Raw genomic sequence first — 20,642 nt, 5'->3', positions numbered from 1 at the left:
TTATGGAATAAAATAGTTTTAAAAATTTTTACTAAGGATTTAATTCATCAAAGTAACTACTTTTCTTTTAAACGAAAGCTTAAAGAACTCATTTTTACAATTGAAGATGTAACAATATACTTTTGATATATATTTTTTTTTTTTTAGTGATCTTCCTTTTTACCTCCTATTTAACTATTGATTTATAAAAATTATATATGCATCATTAACAATTGTAATATATAATAATGTATCTTGTATTTGTAACTGAATATTTTAAGTTTCTTACTTCGTTAACTTATTTCTTGAAAACTTGAAAATATTTTATAAATTTTAACACGATCATTTCTTAGCGGTACTCGACGACAAGACCGTATGGTCTTCTACGAGTTCCCGCGTTCTTTTATTATTTAGTAACGATTATTATATATATATATGTTTTTATTATTATATATTTGTATTTTAAATATTGTAACGAAATGCTTATTTATAATGTAATAAAAAGAACAATATATATATATATATATATATATATATATATATATATATATATATATATATATATACATTTCAGATTCGCAGCGGAGTGCTGCTATCGACTGAGGGTTTGGGATGGGGCAGCAATCTTTTTTTTCATTATTCTATGTTTTTTTCTTCTTTTTCTGAAAATGCCGTATGCTATAACGATAAGCAATACTAGTGAGCAAATCCTCATCTAAACAAGTTATAGAATATATATTCGTCACTGCATTGGTTCTTCACTGCATTGGTTCTTCACTGCATTGATTCGTCACTGTATTGATTCAACCAATTTCATGTATCTAAAGTATCTAAAATGTGGCACTTTTAACTAATACTCGTTCAAAAGTTGCTTAAAATGCTCAGTTGGTTGAATTTGATGGTTTATTAATTGAGTGTCGATCCATGACCAATTATTTTCTATTGAGTTGATATCTGGTGATCTAGGGCACCAAGTCAACAAATTGATCTTTTTTGTTTTAAACCGGTGTGTTACACTACGCGCTGTGTGTGCTTGAAGATGCATTGCCTGCTTCTGCCATACAATTGCCTTATTGATGGAATCAAACGTATTTCAAATGTGTTTTTGTAGGTATATCAGTTGATACGGCCATCGAAAAATCATCCTCATATGCCTACTGAGCCTCCGCCACCTTGTCATTTTGCTTGTAAATAGCGTTCGTAATATTTCTCAGTTGTAAATCTTTTAAACTATATAATGCAAATGTTTTTTGCACCATTTTCGTTTTTTGCGTCAATCCATGATTAACAGGATAAGCATTTTTATTGCAATGTAAGACCCAATACCCTTTTTTGTTAATGTTCTTCTAACGATGTGCTTACATTTCGATTAGATAAGGATTGGATAAATTGGATTGACATTGCTTTTCTACCCATTTGCAAGCGAATTGAAATTTAAAATATTGCAGTTATTCTTAAGATAATTTTAAAACAATTAGAATATTTTTTTGTAATTTAAAATTGTTATTTTTATTTTAGCATCACAAGTGCTCATTATATTTATCGTTTAAAGCGGTTAAGTATAATAATTAATTAACTCGATTAAACTTTTATGTCATCACAAAAATACATCGTCTAACGTTCAATTAGTTTTACGAAACTAGATTAATGTGTAAATATTTTTTTTCGTCTATTTTATCAATATAGACATAATTAGTAAAAAACAAAAAATATAAACTTAAGATCTATATCCATTAAATTTTAATGTTAAAAAAGCTTGTTTTTATGAAAAACACATGATTAAACTTTGGTGCATAGCTCATATATATATATATATATATATATATATATATATATATATATATATATATATATATATATATATATATATATATATATATATATATATATAGTGTTGTTTTGATTATGTAATAATAATCAATTTTTTCGATTTGAGAGTGATCAATATAAAGTGAAATAATCACAAAATAGATCAATAAATAAATAAAAAAGTAAGATGAAAAAAAAAAAACTTTTTTACGGTACTTTACAAAAACTACGTTTTTTTGAATTTTGTAACGTACTACGGTACGTTACAAAATTCAAAAAAACAATGGAATGAGTTCTGACGTCAAATAATAATAATAGTAATAATAATGACAATAATAATAATAAATATAATGATAATATGGAAAAACATCTTTTTTAATCGCCAGTGTCATATTGGGAAAGAAGGAATCTGTTTCTATGTCTACACTTAGAAACAATCTCACTCCTTTTATTTAATAAATTAGTATTTTTATAATATAGAATTTCATATTTTTCGGTGAGACATAATTTGCAAGATTTGGATGTTGGATTATATGCTTTACATCGCCTGAGAATATTCCACTTAACTATAGGGACTAAATTAGCTTCTTTTAACTTCCATATATGCTTTGAGAGTTCGTTATCATTTTTGTATTTAGAGATGTTAAATGATTTAACGTGATTAGCGTATCTTAATTTAAAAGGAGTCTCACTTATCCCAATGTAGGATTTTTCATTAGAAGATGAATCAAGATTATCTGTTGTAGACGTTGCTTGATATACAATGTTGCTTGTTAAACATTTATTAAACAACGGACAGAGATTTTTATTATAGCAGTTACAGTCCTGTTGATTAAGGTTTGTATTTGTTGCATAAAATGTATTTGTTGTGCGAATTTATAATAGATTTTACACTTGGCATACAACTGTAGCTAACTTTGATTGTGTTCCTGTTAAAGATTTTATGCAGTTTATTATAATAAACTGCATAAACTCTTTATGCAGTTTATTATAATAAACTAATTTATTGAATAAAAGGAGTGAGATTGTTTCTAAGTGTAGACATAGAAACAGATTCCTTCTTTCCCAATATGACACTGGCGATTAAAAAAGATGTTTTTTCATATTATCATTATATTTATTATTATTATTGTCATTATTATTGTCATTATTATTGTTATTATTATTTGACGTCAGAACTCATTCCATTGTTTTTTTGAATTTTGTAACGGTTTTTTAATTGTATTTTTGAACGGTTTTTTCTTGATTTAAATATATGGCTGATGAGTGCCGCAAACGGCATGAAACTTTAAGTATCGTAAAAAGTTGTTTTTTTTCATCTTACTTTTATATATATATATATATATATATATATATATATATATATATATATATTATATATATATATATATATATATATATATATATATATATATATATTTCGCCGATTGACAATATTTACAATAACAAAATAAATAAATAAAAATTTACATGACAGGAACAAAAAGAAGACTATAGTTGTCTTATCACTAAGCCCCGTAATATTTACCATACATAGTATAGTTTTTAAAGACCGAGTAAGATAATACAAAATCTTAAAATACCAATAAAATTTTCTTAAAAATTATGTTTTAAATAAGGAAAGAAAGGAAAAATCAATCAAATAAATAAATAAAAAAATAGAAAAAATAAGTAATTTTATTTTTGTTTATTTTATCCTCCTACTTCTTTCTTTTTGAAATTTCTTTTGTTAGATTGAGAATAATTAAGAAAAAAAAATAGAAAAAAATAAATAAAAGAAAAAAAGAAAAAAACAAAAACATATAGATAACAAAACAAAAAGATAAAAAGTGAATGCACACACTCATTAATACATGCCGAACAATTAAATGGTATTTTTGACATAAGATTTCAAGAATATATGGTATAAACTTTGAATATATGGTATGAATTTGCTTAATTTTTTTTTAAATTGGTTAAGCGAAGAGAGTGCCCAGTAAACATTGAATAGTTGGTAAGTAGTTGGCCCGATACTAATAACCAACTATCAGCTACAGTTGGGCCAACAGTCGGCTATTTAGTTGGTACCGTGAAAAAACGTAACGCTTTTACCAACACTTAGCCAACTGTTTAATAAACTGTTGGTACCATTAACGGCCCAACAGTAATAAAACAGTTGGCTAACAGTTGGTACTAAGCATCTGCGTATCGTTATCGAAATATCGAAACTCACCGATATTTTTTACGATAATGGGTTTCGATATGAATTGCTATGATCCGATATGTTTCGATATGATTCCGATAAAATATCGTTTGGGTTTTGATATGCACGATACCAGTATCGCTTTTAGCGATAAATATCGTATAATTTATCGCTAAAAAATGTATAACGATATTTTTTGAGTTTCGATATGATTCGATACGTTCCGATAAAATATTGTTTGGTTTCGATATTTTACAATATTTTGTATTAGATATAAGTAAATGTTAAGTTGTTTTATATTAGATATTTTACAATATTTTGTATTAAATATAACTAAATGTTAAGTTAAGTTATTTTGCAATATATTTTCTCAATTTATTGATTATAATATTGATAAAAATTAATAATCGCCTAATTTTGAATGCCATTTTTTAGATTAAATTGTTAAAAACGGCTCAGGCGGTTAGGAGAACAATCCAACTGTTTCGTTTTTTAAATAAAAACATACCGTGGTGTGACCTAACAAAGTCCTATGCTTTAAGAAAGTCCTAATTTAAGAAATGACAAATTTCGTATATATAAAAGAAACATTTGCGGAAAATAGCTTTGTTGTTTTAACTTGATATATGGGGTCATGATGATTTCCTAATTATATTGATGTTTTAATCGTTTGTGGATAAATCAATTTTTAATTACAACAATTGTAGTAATTTTTAATTGAAATCACGTGACAATTGAATCAAGTTACTATTCTCAAATCATTCTTTATACGATCATCAAATATTAAAATATTTTCACATGCTCTATTTTTTATCAAATCATGTTACGTACTGATCGTTTAAATGCCTTAAATCCCATAAATCAGTACAAAAACAAATCTATTTTATTTTTTCAAATATTTATTTATTCAAACAAATTTGAATGATAAATAAATGTCATAGTTATGGAGTTTTTGAAGATTATTATATATATATATATATATATATATATATATATATATATATATATATATATATATATATATATATATATATATATATAATATATATAATATATATATATAATATATATATATATATTATATATATATATAATATATAATATATTATATATATATATATATAATATATATAATATATATATATATATATATATATATATATATATATATATATATATATATATATATATATATATATATATATATATATATATATATATATATATATATATATATATATATATATGTTAATAATTTTGATAGTTGTTTGCAACAACTATCAAAATTTGTTTACATTGACAATTTTACCGTTACTTTGGCAATTTTAAGTTGATCAGGGAAAACTCCTTGGCTAACGCAAGACGAAAAGATTTTAAATAGAATATTGAATGAATTTATATAAACATTTCCGTTGATACCGTCAAATCCTATTGCTTTATTTGGTTTAATCGTTTTGAAAGCAGCTTCAAATTCCGTATAGGATATTTCAATGCAATTAAGATTTGTTGTTTTTTGAGGTAAAAATTCAAAAGAATTACCGGTATATGGAATAGTTATTGCTAAGTTAGGCCCTGCTAAAATAAAATGCTTATTTAATTCAACTGCAATATCGCTCGAAGCATATAAAATTTTATCATTAACTTTAATACCGTTAGGCAAAGCGCCTGATTTAGTTTTAGCTTTACCAGTGATTTCTCTTAAAACTTACCAAGTGCGTTTTGAGTTTTTTTTTTTTTCAAGTAAGTCAAGATAGTATTTTTTTTTTGAAATTTTTCTTTTTCTTTCGAACTCTCTAGCATAATTTTTGTAAATGGTTTATTTTCAACTGATTTGGATTGCATGTACTTAATATATAATTTTTGTTTAATTGTGGAAGATTTTTTTAGTACATCGGTTATCCATGGGGATGTTATTTTTTTAAGCTTTTGTTTTATTTCAATTTTAGGAATATTTGCGTCATAAATATCATAGAATGTTTTAAGAAAATTGCTATAAGCTAAGTTGGCGTCCTGAAAATGATCAAAATGGTGCCAATGAAGCATTGATAATTGGTCATTAAATGATACTGAATTTGCTTTGCTATCAATGCGTTTACAAAAGCTATTTTTTTTTATCTAGTGTTAATTTAGTATCTGTATTTACGGAGAAAAAAATCGGAAAATGATCTATGATATCGCATTTAATGATTCCTTTTTTAAGAGAAACGCTCCTTTTTTAAATAAGTCATTGTAAAACTCTTTAATGTTGTATTTGACGTGATACTGTAAACAATCAAAATTAAAATCACCAATTAAATAGTTTAATTTCTTTTCGTGGTTACTTTTGTTAAAAATAACTTTTTTTTGGTTTTGGTTACGGTTTCAATTACGGTTCTACTGAACCGAAATTAAATAGTTAATTGTAATAAAAACGTTTTTAAAAACTCTCTGGGAAAAAGTTGTTGAATACTCTTTAAATTACTTAGATATACATTATAAGGCTCTGAAAATAAAATTTTTTTATAAAGAAAGATGTTGAAATTTTAGCTTTAATTAGTATTAAAATTGTAATTGAACAACATTTTGAAGAATGCGAAGGCCAAGGACCGAAATTTGGAATCACTTTGATGATGAGGTCAGTACTACACCTGATGAAGAGCGACTTGTTACTGCAAAATGCAAGTATTGTTTTGCAATTTGCAAGTTGACGGACAGAAACACATCTGGCATGAGATCACATTTGACAAGGAAGCATCCTGTTCAGTTTGCAGCCCTGGAGAAAAAGCGCCATGTTCCTTTTGATGAGTTAGAACAGGTGCAATAAAGTTTAGATTTTTTTAATTTTTTTAATTTAAATATTAACTTTTATTTTGTGTTAGTTATTATTACTGTTACAATACCAAGATTTAACGATAAATATCAATAACTTTTAATAAATGCTGATGAATGTTTCAATATTAGGTATTTTAACAGGTTTCATATAAATTTTTAGATTTACAATGAAGACGAGGCTTATGAGTAGGTCCGAGTGATAAGACGCCATTAGTGTTGGGCAGTAAAGTTAAACAAGGAAGACTTTCCGGACCATCAGTAGAAAAGGTCCAAAATCTAAAGCATTGGGTCAAATACAAGCCACAAGACCATGAACAGCTTAGAGGAGACATTGAAATTGTCAAGTTTTTGGTCCGTTTAAATTTGCCATTCTCTTTGGTTGAACATGAAGCTTTTAAAGATTTTGTTCACTACTGGAACCCAAAAATGAATGTGAAGGCTGCAATAACATACTCCCGGTTCAAGTATGCAAAATTTTAATTGTTTTAAATAAATTTTATTTTGGGGTGGGGAGTCAATTCAATTGGAGTTCCAAGAGAACTAAATTTTTTAAAAAGCTACTTTTTAAGACCAATCCACACCAATTTTTTTTGGTTTTCTCAGTAGGTAACCAAATTGATATGTAACGAGAAATACCAATAATAACGAATTTTTCATTTTAATTTTAGGTTGCCGTTGTTGTACAAAAAATGTGAAAATCTGTGTGGATGACATTCTAAAGGAGGAATTGCCAAAGACCGCTGAATTTGCAATCTCAGCTGACCTCTGGCAAAGCAATGATGCATACCAATCCAGTACATTGCACTATGTGACTGAAGACTTCCGGTTAAAGATAATTGTGAGTGAAGTTTTTCCGTTTTCCGGATAACATACAGCTGAACCCATTGCTCTACGTCTGGATAAGTATGTTTTAGTATTTTATTTTTATTAGGTTAAAATTTCTGTAAATTAAGTTAACCGTTTGAATTATTTAGATAACATTTTGTTACAAAAAAGCAAAACCCGTCATTTAGTTTAAAATTAATGGCACAAATTAATACTTTTATTAAATCTAAAATAACAACGAAAGTATTAGTTTGTATTTTAAGATGTCAAAAAGCAAACAACTAATTTTACTTTGTTTTCAGGAATGTCTCAGAGTTGGCCGGAAATAATGGAGTTTCGTCCGTTGTGTGTGTCCATGATTCAGCCGCTAATATGAAGGCGGCAATTAACAAGTGCAATTTTGTAGATGCATCTACAAAATTGGAATCTCTTTTGTGCGCTGATCATCTTTTGAATTTGGCAGTTGAAGCAACTGTCAAAGAAACAAAAGGTTTTGACAGTTTGGACCTTCACGAAGCAATCCAAAGAGCAACTGAATTAAGTTCAAGATGCCACAAGTCATCTTTGTCTGAGCAAAGAATTAAAAAAGAGGTAACTAGTTTTTAGTTTAACATCCTTTTTAGCTTTTATAGCAATTTAGTTTATAGTTTAATACAATACAAGTGCATTATAAACTTCTCAGTACACTTTGTAGGACAAAATTTTTCTAATGATAGCTATCATTAATAAAATGTTAACACTTAAAAAGTAAAAACATATAACATAGTTAATATCAGTTTTTAATAATAGTAAATAGTACTAATCACCTTTTATGTTATGTTTCTTATTATTCTACTTTAATTTTTAGCTAAAGCTGTTGCTTTAGCTAAAAATTCTACTTTAATTTTTAGCTAATGTTGTTGGCAAGGATAAGTTGAAATTTGTGAAAATCATCACTCCCATGAAAACACGCTGGAAATCAACTTTTATGATGTTGGAAAGCATTGTAAAAATGCGTCGTATCCTCAGCTCCATTAGAGACATTCCTGGAAAAGATGACATCAAACTAGCTCCAGTTATTCCTTCAGAAGATGAGTTCAATCTTTATGATGAAATTTTGTCTATTCTGAGGAGAGTTGCTGAGATTTCAGAATGTTTCTCTGCTGACAAAGAAGTAAGCATTCACCTCGTTATCTCAAACATTTACACACTGAGGCGCAAATGCCTGGATTTTATCAAGGCTGGTAGGGCATCACCAACAGCACAAATGTTTCACTAAAAACTGGTGGAAAACTTGGATGTTCGTTTTCCGGACACTGGTTGTCAAAACCTTTTTTACTCTGTTGCCAACTTGCTTAACCCCTTGTACAAGGGAAGAGCTCTGAAAAAACTGGGTGGATTTGATGAAGCCTATGAGGCACTGATTACTCAATCCCATGCTTATCAGGAATGGATTGCTGCAACAAGATTATTTAATGAACGGTTACATGCTGCAATCCAAGGTCATGTTTCACAAGATGATCCTTTCTAAAATGTTGGAATGGAAGAAGCTCCTACACTTATGACTTCCTATTGTAGTCCGGCTCCACCTACAAAGTCGGACATTGTCACTGAATAAGAAATATTTCAAAAACTCCCAGGGGTTGTTGGTGTGGACGTGCTGGAATTTTGGAGAGCAGATGTGTACAAATTTCCTCTCCTTGCTCAAACTGCGAAAAAATGGCTATGTGATACCTGCGTATCGTAAGTTTTTTTATATTACGATAATATCGTAAACAAAAAGTTTGCACGATAAAGTTTCGATATTTATCGATTCATTACGATATTTATCGTTCAATTACCATAAATATCGTAACTCAAACGATAACGATACTTATCGGTTTATTACGATATTACTTTTTCCGACTAAAAAAATAATTTTTTTAAAAACCTAAATAACTTTAATAAACTTACTGACAAGTGCACTATTTAATGTAAAAAAAGAAATAAACAAAACTTTATTTGTAATTTTGATTTTTTAATTTAAAATAATTTAGCTTTCAAAAATTATGACCATGTAAAGTTTATAACCCCCTCAATTTGAGGGGGTTATAAATTTTATATTGGTCATTATTTTTGAACGCTGAAAGATAATACTATGAAACTTAAAATTTATCGATGAATATAAGTTTAGTTAAGAACAGTACAAAAAATACTTCATCAACTTGTTGCTCTCACGTTTGGGGCAGGGGGGCACAAAGTTTGGGGCTTTTTTGTTCCCAGCCTCCAGTCATCGCAATTTTTTGCAAAGCATCCTTATTTGACATAAGTATGAACATATAAATGTTTGGCGTTTGCTCCATGTCTGGAAGTTAGCTCAAAGACCAGAAAAAGCTGGATCCGGCTCTGCCCGTATTAAGGGTTGCTTACTGCTAGTTTTTTATAATTGTTACTGTTGTAAATTTCTACTGTTATTATTATAATTGTAGTTGTTATTGTTATTATTGTTATTACTACTGTTATTATTGCAATGATTATTACTGTATTATTACACAGGTCAACAAAAAAAAAATTTTTCTGGTGCCGAGCAAACAATTTTTTTTTTTTGTATGGCATTTCTCATTTTGATTTCAAATATACAACCTTTTTTTCACCATCACGTCAAGTTGTAAAGATTGTTCTAAACATTTATAACATTTGCACTTTTAATTAAAGTGCAAAAGCGAATTTAAAAATCGCGAAAAAAATCATATAGTTGGGCCGGTAATGGTACCAACTAAGGGTCTGCATCTCGAAACTTTTCTTATTACGATACGATACGATAAGATATCGGAATGTGCGTATCGTAAGTTTTTTTATATTACGATAATATCGTAAACAAAAAGTTTGCACGATAAAGTTTCGATATTTATCGATTCATTACGATATTTATCGTTCAATTACCATAAAATCGTAACTCAAACGATAACGATACTTATCGGTTTATTACGATATTACTTTTTCCGACTAAAAAAATAATTTTTTTAAAAACCTAAATAACTTTAATAAACTTACTGACAAGTGCACTATTTAATGTAAAAAAAGAAATAAACAAAACTTTATTTGTAATTTTGATTTTTTAATTTATTTAAGACTTAAGCTGAAGTAAAAAACAACTAAAAACAAAAAATAACAATGTTTTACTTGATAAATTGTTGGCTTGATATGTTTAACATGTTAAGGTTTGTGCTTGTGACTTAATATAACAAAAATATTAAAATTTAATCTCAAAGACAAGGTATATTGAAATCACTAAATCACTATAAGCAGTGAAATAGACCAATGACACCACTTAGGCAATGAACCAATTTAAGTTAGTCATCCATTTCAATTGCTGATGTGAGAGTTGAAGTAGAAGGTCCCTGACTTGAAGCAGCTTAATTCTCAGAGTTATTGGTAAAAGCCTCTTCAAACGATTCTCCTTTTTCATCCTGACTGGTTAGAAACCATCTTTTGATCTGGATCTTAGGGTAGTTTTGCTGAATGTATAACAATTTTTCAACTTGTTCAGACTGCAATTTTGTTCTTTTATAAGAGACGATTCCACCACCGGCACTAAAAGCTCTCTCTGAAGATGCTGAGGACACATAGGTCCTCAGCATCTTCAGATAACCGATAAGTATCGTTATCGTTTGAGTTACGATATTTATGGTAATTGAACGATAAATATCGTAATGAATCGATAAATATCGAAACTTTATCGTGCAAACTTTTTGTTTACGATATTATCGTAATATAAAAAAACTTACGATACGCAGGTATCACATAGCCATTTTTTCGCAGTTTGAGCAAGGAGAGGAAATTTGTACACATCTGCTCTCCAAAATTCCAGCACGTCCACACCAACAACCCCTGGGAGTTTTTGAAATATTTCCCATTCAGTGACAATGTCCGACTTTGTAGGTGGAGCCGGACTAGAATAGGAAGTCATAAGTGTAGGAGCTTCTTCCATTCCAACATTTTAGAAAGGATCATCTTGTGAAACATGACCTTGGATTGCAGCATGTAACCGTTCATTAAATAATCTTGTTGCAGCAATCCATTCCTGATAAGCATGGGATTGAGTAATCAGTGCCTCATAGGCTTCATCAAATCCACCCAGTTTTTTCAGAGCTCTTCCCTTGTACAAGGGGTTAAGCAAGTTGGCAACAGAGTAAAAAAGGTTTTGACAACCAGTGTCCGGAAAACGAACATCCAGAAGCTATCTCATAGACCAAAAAAAGCTGGATCTGGCTCTGAATACGGGTTATGAGTAATTAAATCATTAATAACAAAAACACATTAATAACTTAATATATAATCTAAAAAATTAAATACAAATTTATCTATAAATAATATTTGAACTTTGACTCCCTATCAGCAATGTCGTTGCTTATAGTTAACGACATAAAGACCGCATTAACATCAGTTAAGTTTTTTTTTAAATCTGTCACCACACAGGTACAAGAAAAAGAAAGTCAAGTAAAGCCTGCAAATACCTAAAAAAAGAAATGAAAAAAAAATTATTATTTTTAATTAAAAAAGTATTATTTGCATTTTATTGTTAGTAGAATTAGGATAATAATATAACAGAAAATATAAAGAATAAAAAAATAGCTATAACAGCCTAGGTCTATCAACACAAAATACAGTAACAATAGCGCATAGCATAAAAGATTTGTAAGCGTACATCACTGTCTCCAAAGTAATTAAAAAGAAAAGATTATAATAAGGCTAGACAACACTATGTAGTAACACTGACATGTATGCCAGTGTTACTACATTGTTGCCAGTGTTACTACACAAAACATTGCCAGTGTTACTACACAAAACATATGGCATATATGCATATAACACCACGATTTAGTAAGATATTTTATCAAATAAAACACTTAGACTAAAAAGATTTTATTTATTACAATATTTGATCAATCGAGGGACAATTATAGTTGAACAATTTAAACAATTATACCATTAAATTTCAAGAAACTCAGAAAATGTTTTTTATAAATGGTCATTATCAATTGCGGTATTAAGAAATATGTAAGAGCTCAGTAATTACATAAGTTTTATTAATTCCCCCTCTCATTTAAGAGAGAGAGGGAGAGAAAGGAAGTGTTTCCAAAGCAGCATGTTAAAAAAGTAAAAAAAAACACTCAATAAATTGTAGTGACTGGTTTTATTATGTTACCAGTAAACAAAATTATATTTACCTTGTTTCCAGTATTTCTTAATTAAGCTCCATCTTCTCTCTAACTGTTGACTAATGATTAAGAGAGTAAATTTCACATCATATTAAATTTACATAATTAAAACCATGTTTCAACAGTAAGCAAACTAATCAAGTAATGACAAAGGCAACTAAAAAAAAAAAGAACATAATTATGTTTGAAATTATAAAAAAATTTAAAATCATTTAAATTTAAAACTGTTATTAATTGTTACTATAAATAGTAAAATTCATACTTTGCTTTGTTAACACTGCTTGACATTGAATTCTGGCAAGTAAGTTTTCTGCTCGCTGAGCAGCATTTCTTATATTTCAACAACGATTGATTTCATCTTGCCTAGATCTATCTCTTTTACTTGACAACAACTATTTTCAAGTTGCCTATTAGCATTTACATTAATAACTTATTTGAGCCTAATATTATCCATTTCAATTTCACTATTATCATTAAACATATTACCAGTAATAATACAATTGTTATAACTGAGTAATAAAAAAATGTAAAAGAATCTTACAAATTGTGATCTTTTCTAATCAAAGACTATATTTAAACTTGACATTTATTGAAATCCATATCTTTTTATGTTTATATACATAAGTCGTTTATCAAAAATATTAAACAATATTTATTTACATCAATTATTTTTAATTTAACAAATAATCTAGACTACAATGCACAAAATTATTTAAGTAAGTGATCAACAAATTACTGACTGTAATTTGTTGATCACTTTCGTGTCAACAAATTACAGTCAGTTTTTTGTGTTAAATACATAAAATATATATCTAATATAAAATAAATCCAATATAAAATAAAAAAAAATTAATAAGTTACTCAAATTAGTACCAGTTATACTGTGTGAAGTAACTAAAAAACACTTCTGTTCTTTCCAATTGCACTAAAAAATAGCTTTCAGCTCTTTCCAATTGCACTAAAAAATAAAACAAAACTTGCTTAGCTAAGTTGCCTAGTTCTTAAGAATCTGAAAGTAAAAAACCAAGAACAAACAAACATTTATTTATTAAAAAGAATATATTTAAACAAATTAAATTAAACAAAGAACAACATCAATTCTCCTTAAAGGCTAAGAAAAATTTTTCAGCTCTAATTTGCTTTCAGACCTTGCTTGTAAAACCATGTGAATAAGAAACACATTAAGAAAAGCCTAAAAACTACTTAAAAATGAAGTTTAGGCATTGACTGGACTAATTACTAGTAGATGTTTTTAAAGAATTCATACAAATTTACAATACTTTGTTCTTCTATATCGCATAACTCCATCATATGACAAATCTAAAATGAAAAAATGTAACAAATAAATACAAAGAAAAACATCAAATATGAATCGAAAATCAGTGTATCGATAGATTATTGTCAATAACAATAAGGGCATAGAAGTAGTTGTTTAGAGAAGTGCTAAAAATAAAACCATATAAGCTATACCTACATTTATAGATTCAGTCACTCTCAAACACAAAATGCATACATATAAATTATTATATTATAACATATATATATATATATATATATATATATATATATATATATATATATATATATATATATATATATACATATATATATATATATACATATATATATATATATATATATATATATATATATATATATATATATATATATATATATATATATATATATAATATATGTATGTATATGTATATATATTGTGTATACATATATATATATAAATATATATATATATATACATATATATATATATATACATACATATATATATATATATATATATATATATATATATATATATATATATATATATATATATATATATATATTTCTGAGATGGTGAGTTATTTCGACTTGTTGTTTTGACATGGAATTATCCTGTAAGTTTTATAAATGTATATATATATATATATATATATATATATAATATATATATATAACCCACCATCTCAGAAATACTTGATTTTTGGCACAAATGCAGTTAATAGTGTTGTTAGGAATAATCAAAAATAATTTGAAGCCAATTTCATTATTTCAAGAGTTATAGGTCTTTGAAGTTTGAGATTTTTTACATTTTTTTATTCTCTGCGCTCTTAGCAACATCTAAAACAACACTAAAATGTTTAAGTATACACAGTTACATTAACCATACGTTTACAAAATTTAATAGGTATAGAAACTTTTGAAGAAAGAAATCAAAAATCATTACTTAAAGTTATTAGATCTTATATTTGATGAAAAACTTTGAAATGCAAACCGGGTTTTTAACAATAATTTTTCAGTAAACATGTCTAGTTTAAGATCAATAGCAGAAAAGATATCAATTTATTCATTTTAAATCTTTACAATAATAGTTTATATACAAACACCTGTAAGAGGCAAAAATTATTTCACTGTTTTTTTGTGCACATATCTATTTTGTTATTGTTTTATTTTTGCAATTTTATTTTTGCATTTTTATTTACCGTTTTGGTTATAATATCTATATAGAGATTATAACTAAAATAATTTCTCACAAAAAAATAATTATTTCTCACATAAGTATTATTGTTAATACTCAAATGTTAAAACCAATTGCTCCATTTAATTATTAAACAAGAAACCAAAAATTCATTTTTATTTTAAACTAAATAAGTGTAATCATAGCTATGATTACATTTATTTAGTTTAGAATAAAAATGAATTTCTGGTTTCTTCTTTGATTAATTAAATGGAGCAATTGGTTCTAACATTTGAGTTTTAATTATAATACTCATGTGAGAAATTATTATTTATTTAATGTTGGTTTTAGAAAAATAAAATATTGAAATTAAATATTTTTATAATGGTTGGAACTTCACAAGTTAACGTTCACAAACCACATTGGAATAAACTTTTTTCAAGATTTAGCTCCAGATGAGCAAAATTTAGTTGCGCTGAGGTCTGGTGTTTCTCCTGTTTTGATTATTGATTTATGTTTTCATCATCAAAAGTTCTATCTTTAAAAGTTCCCGGTGGTTCAGAATAAATGCTGTGATCCGCTATTAGTTCACAAAAGACTGTGCAAAGGTTAGTAAAGCTTGTCATAAATTTTTTTATAAATGTTACTTTGTCATAGTTTTATGTTCTTTATGTTTATTAATACTAGGCACATTTTGTTTGATTAAGTTATATTTTTTAATTTAGCATCTCTCAGAGAAGTCACGTTAAAAACCATAGCTTTAAACAACAGGTTCAATATTGTTCCTGGTCAACAAAATTTGTACAAATTGCTTAGTCAAATTAACAGCTTCCACTGAAATTAATACGGATAACATTGATATTGCTGATGATTACACAAATGAAAGTATAAATAAAGAAAACGTATTTAACGTTCAACAAGAAGCTGATATAAATAAAAACAGACAAGAACTTTCTAATTGTCTCAGTATAATTGGCGTGTCACCAGTCAAGCTTCACGGAAAGTCATTTGCGAATCGTATGAGTATTGGGAAAAAAAAATTAAAACTATTACAACAGTTTTCAAAGAAAAGTTATCAAGTTCTTTAAAAATTCCATCGGCAGAAGTTGAAGTTTTCGATAATGAATATATTCTTGATTTAAAAAAAAAATGGTTCAGTTCAAAAAATTGTTGGTTTTGATAAAAGATAAACTTGAAAAATTCTGTTCATTTAGGGATAAAATTTAAGTATTGACTTAGTGCCCACAAGAATGGTCAATTGAAGCAGCTAGTGAGTATTTTGACGTTTCAAAGTATCTAATTATTAAACCTAGATATTTAGCAAAGAAGGAAGGAGTTCTTGCAGTTCCACAAACTAAGCGAGGTAAAATGCTGCCTGATCAAATAAATACTTTAGTGAAAATTTTTTATGAAGATGGTGAAAACTCTCGCCAGATGCCTGGTCAAAAGGATTTTGTAAGTGTTAGTTGGAAAGTCCATATGCAAAAGTGACTACTTTTATCAAGCTTAAAAAAGTTATTTGTCTCATTTAAAATTCTATATCCACATGTAAAGTTAGGTTTTTCCAAGTTATGCGTTTTAAGACCTAAATGGTGTGTTTTGCCAAACTCATCAGGAACCCATTCTGTGTGCGATTGTATCTACCATTAAAACATGAAGTTAATTCTCCTACCCATTAAAATTGATTACCATGAACTATATAAATTTATTGTTTGTGATATGCAAAACAAAGAATGCATGTTAAATCGATGTACACAATGTCCAAAAAATACATCTATATTAAAAGAAAAGCTATTCAAACTAATAGGGCAGTTTAAGGAAGAAGATACTATCGAATTTAACCAATGGGTTACTACTGATAGATCAGATTTAGTTATACAGCTTGTAAGCATACCAGATTATAAACTAGTCAAGCTAACAGCCCATTCATATATTTCTAAATGCCAATCTAAATATTTAATAAATCTTAAAGAAGAACTGCCAACAAATAGTGCAATAATTCTAGGAGATTTTGCAGAAAACTATAGTTTTGTTGTGCAAGATGAAGTACAAGGTTTCCATTGGAATAATCTTCAGTGCACACTTCATCCAGTAGTTGTGTACTATAAAGAAAATCAAGTGTTGCATTCCACTTCATATTGCATTATATCAGATGATAACAATCATGATGTACCAATGGTTTACGAGGTACAAAAATCAATTATCAATATTCTGAAGCAAAAGATACACAGCATTGTAAGCGTGATCTACTTTTCTGATGGCTGTTCATCTCAATATAAAAACTGCAAAAATATTTTTAACCTATGTCAGCATAAATCAGACTTTGGAGTAGATGCAAAATAGGTTTTCTTTGCAACCAGCTGTGGAAAGCAAACTTGTGATGGCATAGGAGAAACAGTTAAACGACTTGTAGCTAATGCTAGTTTGCAGAGAATTTCTACAAATCAAATATTGAACTCACGTGATATGTTTACATATTGCACTAACAACATCAAAGGTATAAACTTTATTTTTATTTTAAGTGAAAGTTTGGTTGAAACAAGATTATTACAATCTGAACGATTTAAAAATGTAAAAACAATACCAGGAACAAGAGACTTTCATGAATTTATTCCTGTATGTCAAAATGAAGTTAAGATGAGATACTGCAGTGATGACACTATGCCTAGTTTGACTTACATGTTTACAAATTGTGAGATGCAAGGTGATCTGTAAAGTTGATGTGGAATTTAAATTTATGTACCAATATGGCCCTTGAATCTTGAAAGACATTTACTTGCTTCTTTTTATCAATTATTACTCAGAATCGACAGTTTGTGTATGTCTATGATATGTATATGATAAAATATTTCATTTGTTAAAAAAAAATTACCTAATTTTGTTTTGTTTTACAGTTCAAAGAAAAACAAAAAAATATTTATAGTTCACTAATTTGTATAAAGATTTGTCAATTCATAAAAACACGGAATTCAAAGAGTTAATGCGTTTTGATATTTAAAATTGAGTTTATTTATGTACATGCATGTCATGGATATTGCAGTTTTACACCTAAGTGAAAATACCTTGTATTTTTTTGACTAGCTCTGAGTGAATATACCTGTTTTTAATATTTAAATATTTTTAATTGAGTTCATTAAATATGCATATTGTAGTTTTACACATAAGTGAGAACTCTTACTTTCTGGTTGTGCCTAAACATAAATACCAATCAATCTTCTGTCTCAATCTCAATATACATTCAATCAAAAATAAAAATTAAATTTTTTAGATTAGTAAGTCCAAAAAACAGCTCAGTTTTTTTTTTTAAGGTATTTATATATACTTTAACAATATGAAGTTTGGAAATATATAAATCATAACCTTTTCTGTAATTCTTCTTAAAGTAAGCATGTTTACTTTTAAATTTTATTAAAAACGCCGATTTACTCTTATAGATTTATTAATAAATATAAAAAGTTATTATTTCTTAGTATAATTTTATGGTTTAGCATCTAATAATATGTGGAAAATTTCAAATTATGAAATAATATAGTTAAGGTAACAACGTATGTATCGACATTTACTTGTTACTACGGACGTTGCTAGGGGAGCGCGATAAGTAAAAATGTTACTAAGTTTTGAATTTCAAACAAGCATAATTTCTAAAATATTCCGATTTGTTTAAAACAACTATAGGGAACTCTTTTTAGCGTATTTAAGGATCTTTGTTGCAAAAATGAAGTCATTTAGAGATAGTGGGTTATTTTTTTGAATTTTTATTGTTGTTTTGACACGGAATTATCCTACGGGAAACTTACGATTCAAAAACACGCGGTATACAGTTCGGTTAAAGCTGGCGCGGAATGCCAACTATAGCCAATACTGGCCCGTCAGTTGGACCAACTAAAGCGTGTTTACTGGGTGTTTTAAGATCATCACTTAAAAGTGTATTCCATAATTTAGGTCCTCGATTTGTTATTGAGTATTTAGTGGCTAAAATATAGGTTTTGGATTGACTAAAGTTACTTTTTGAGAACCTTGAGTTGTATATATGATTTATTTTTTTAAATATTGAATAAAATAAAGACGGTGCCATTTTTTTAATCAAGTTTGAACATAAATATAAGAACTTGATAAAGATTTATTTTGAAAATATTTAGTATATTGAATTTACTAAAAAGTATTTTTGTATGGGAGAGTCGACCTTCATTTGTAATAATCTTAATAGCATGTTTTTGTTTGCAGAGAAGTTTATTTATTTTTGTAACGTTGCATAGTTTAGGTAACAATATTTGCAGAGTTTAGGTAACAATGTATAAATGAAAAGTATATGTATTTCAAACAAGATTGGTTTAAAAACTGTTTAGCTTTATACAGTATACCAATATTTTTTGAAATTTTATTCTCAATTACATTTATATGTTCTCTCTAATTAATATTTTCATCTTGAATTACGCCCAAGAATTTTAACGATATTTCCCTTTTTATAAAATTATTATCAATAAAAAGATTCGATAGTTTCAATAGATTATTTTTTTTAGAAGCATGATGGGATAATTTGTATTTAGTTTTAATAATCTTTAGGAATAGTTTATTGGATTTAAACCATTGGCTTAGTTTATCAAGTTCTTTGTATACTGTTAAAAATAAAATATTATTATATTCAGTGGAATAAAACAAGTTAGTATCATTAGCAAATAAAGTTGAGTTTAAATATTAGAAAACTTATTTAAATCATTAATATAAACTAGAAACAAGAAGGGTCCTAGTATTGAACCCTAGGAAGCACCGCATGTGATAGTCATATTATCCGTTTTTCCACCTTCGTATGAAATATATTCTTTTCTGCGAAACAAGTAACTTTTAAAACAAGCCAAGTTTGAATTTCTTATACCGTAGATTTTGAATTTAGAAAAAAGAACTATATGATCAACTGTATCAAAGGCTTTGCTTAGATCTATAAAAACACCAAAAGCAAACTTTTTTTCATTAAACCCTTTAAATATATCATGTTCAAGATGTAAGATTGCGCGACCAGTAGAGTGACCAGATTTAAAACCAAATTGTTTACTGTACAAAATATTATTTTTGTTGAAGAAAGAATAGAGTCTATTATACACAATTCATTTTATATTTTTATATGCAGTGGCGTAGGAAGGTCAAAAAAGATGAGGAGGGCAGGGGGGGGGAACTTAGAGGGGCTAAGGCAGCCAGAATCAGAACTTGAATGTAAAAAATATAAATTCTCCAAAAGTTGGAGAGAAGGGGCTTTGCCCCCTCCATCCCCTGTTTCTGCGCCAGTGTAAACGCTGTAGTAGTGTAGTGGTAGAGCGCTCGCTTCATAAGCGAGAGGTTCAATCCCCACCACGGCCCTGGTAGTACCAAGCTCAACCTCGTCTATAGTGGCCTTCTCGGTCTA

The 20,642-nt window shown here is 27.7% G+C and overlaps 1 protein-coding gene and 2 long non-coding RNA genes across 3 annotated transcripts; 2 read left to right on the top strand and 1 right to left on the bottom strand.

Annotated features, from left to right (window-relative positions):
* The first annotated feature begins 6,941 nt into the window (after positions 1–6,941).
* On the top strand, positions 6,942–9,328 carry LOC136091550 (uncharacterized). The gene is made up of 4 exons (XR_010644065.1): positions 6,942–7,245; positions 7,450–7,684; positions 7,909–8,197; positions 8,497–9,328. It is a non-coding gene; the product is annotated as an uncharacterized LOC136091550 (long non-coding RNA).
* A 2,562-nt stretch (positions 9,329–11,890) lies between these two features.
* LOC136091565 (uncharacterized) lies at positions 11,891–14,303 on the bottom strand. Its single transcript, XR_010644085.1, has 3 exons — positions 13,049–14,303; positions 12,796–12,943; positions 11,891–12,081 (listed from the first exon to the last, which is right to left on the bottom strand). It is a non-coding gene; the product is annotated as an uncharacterized LOC136091565 (long non-coding RNA).
* A 1,292-nt stretch (positions 14,304–15,595) lies between these two features.
* On the top strand, positions 15,596–18,759 carry LOC136091549 (uncharacterized). Its single transcript, XM_065819226.1, has 2 exons — positions 15,596–15,852; positions 15,970–18,759. The coding sequence occupies exon 2, from the start codon at positions 16,898–16,900 to the stop codon at positions 17,585–17,587; it is 690 nt and encodes a 229-aa protein (XP_065675298.1). The 5' UTR covers positions 15,596–15,852; positions 15,970–16,897; the 3' UTR covers positions 17,588–18,759.
* The last annotated feature ends 1,883 nt before the right edge of the window (positions 18,760–20,642 follow it).

The sequence above is a fragment of the Hydra vulgaris genome, chromosome 15 (genome assembly GCF_038396675.1).
Source record: "Hydra vulgaris chromosome 15, alternate assembly HydraT2T_AEP".
Taxonomy (NCBI): domain Eukaryota; kingdom Metazoa; phylum Cnidaria; class Hydrozoa; order Anthoathecata; family Hydridae; genus Hydra; species Hydra vulgaris.
This window is presented reverse-complemented; position numbering and strand designations above follow the sequence as displayed.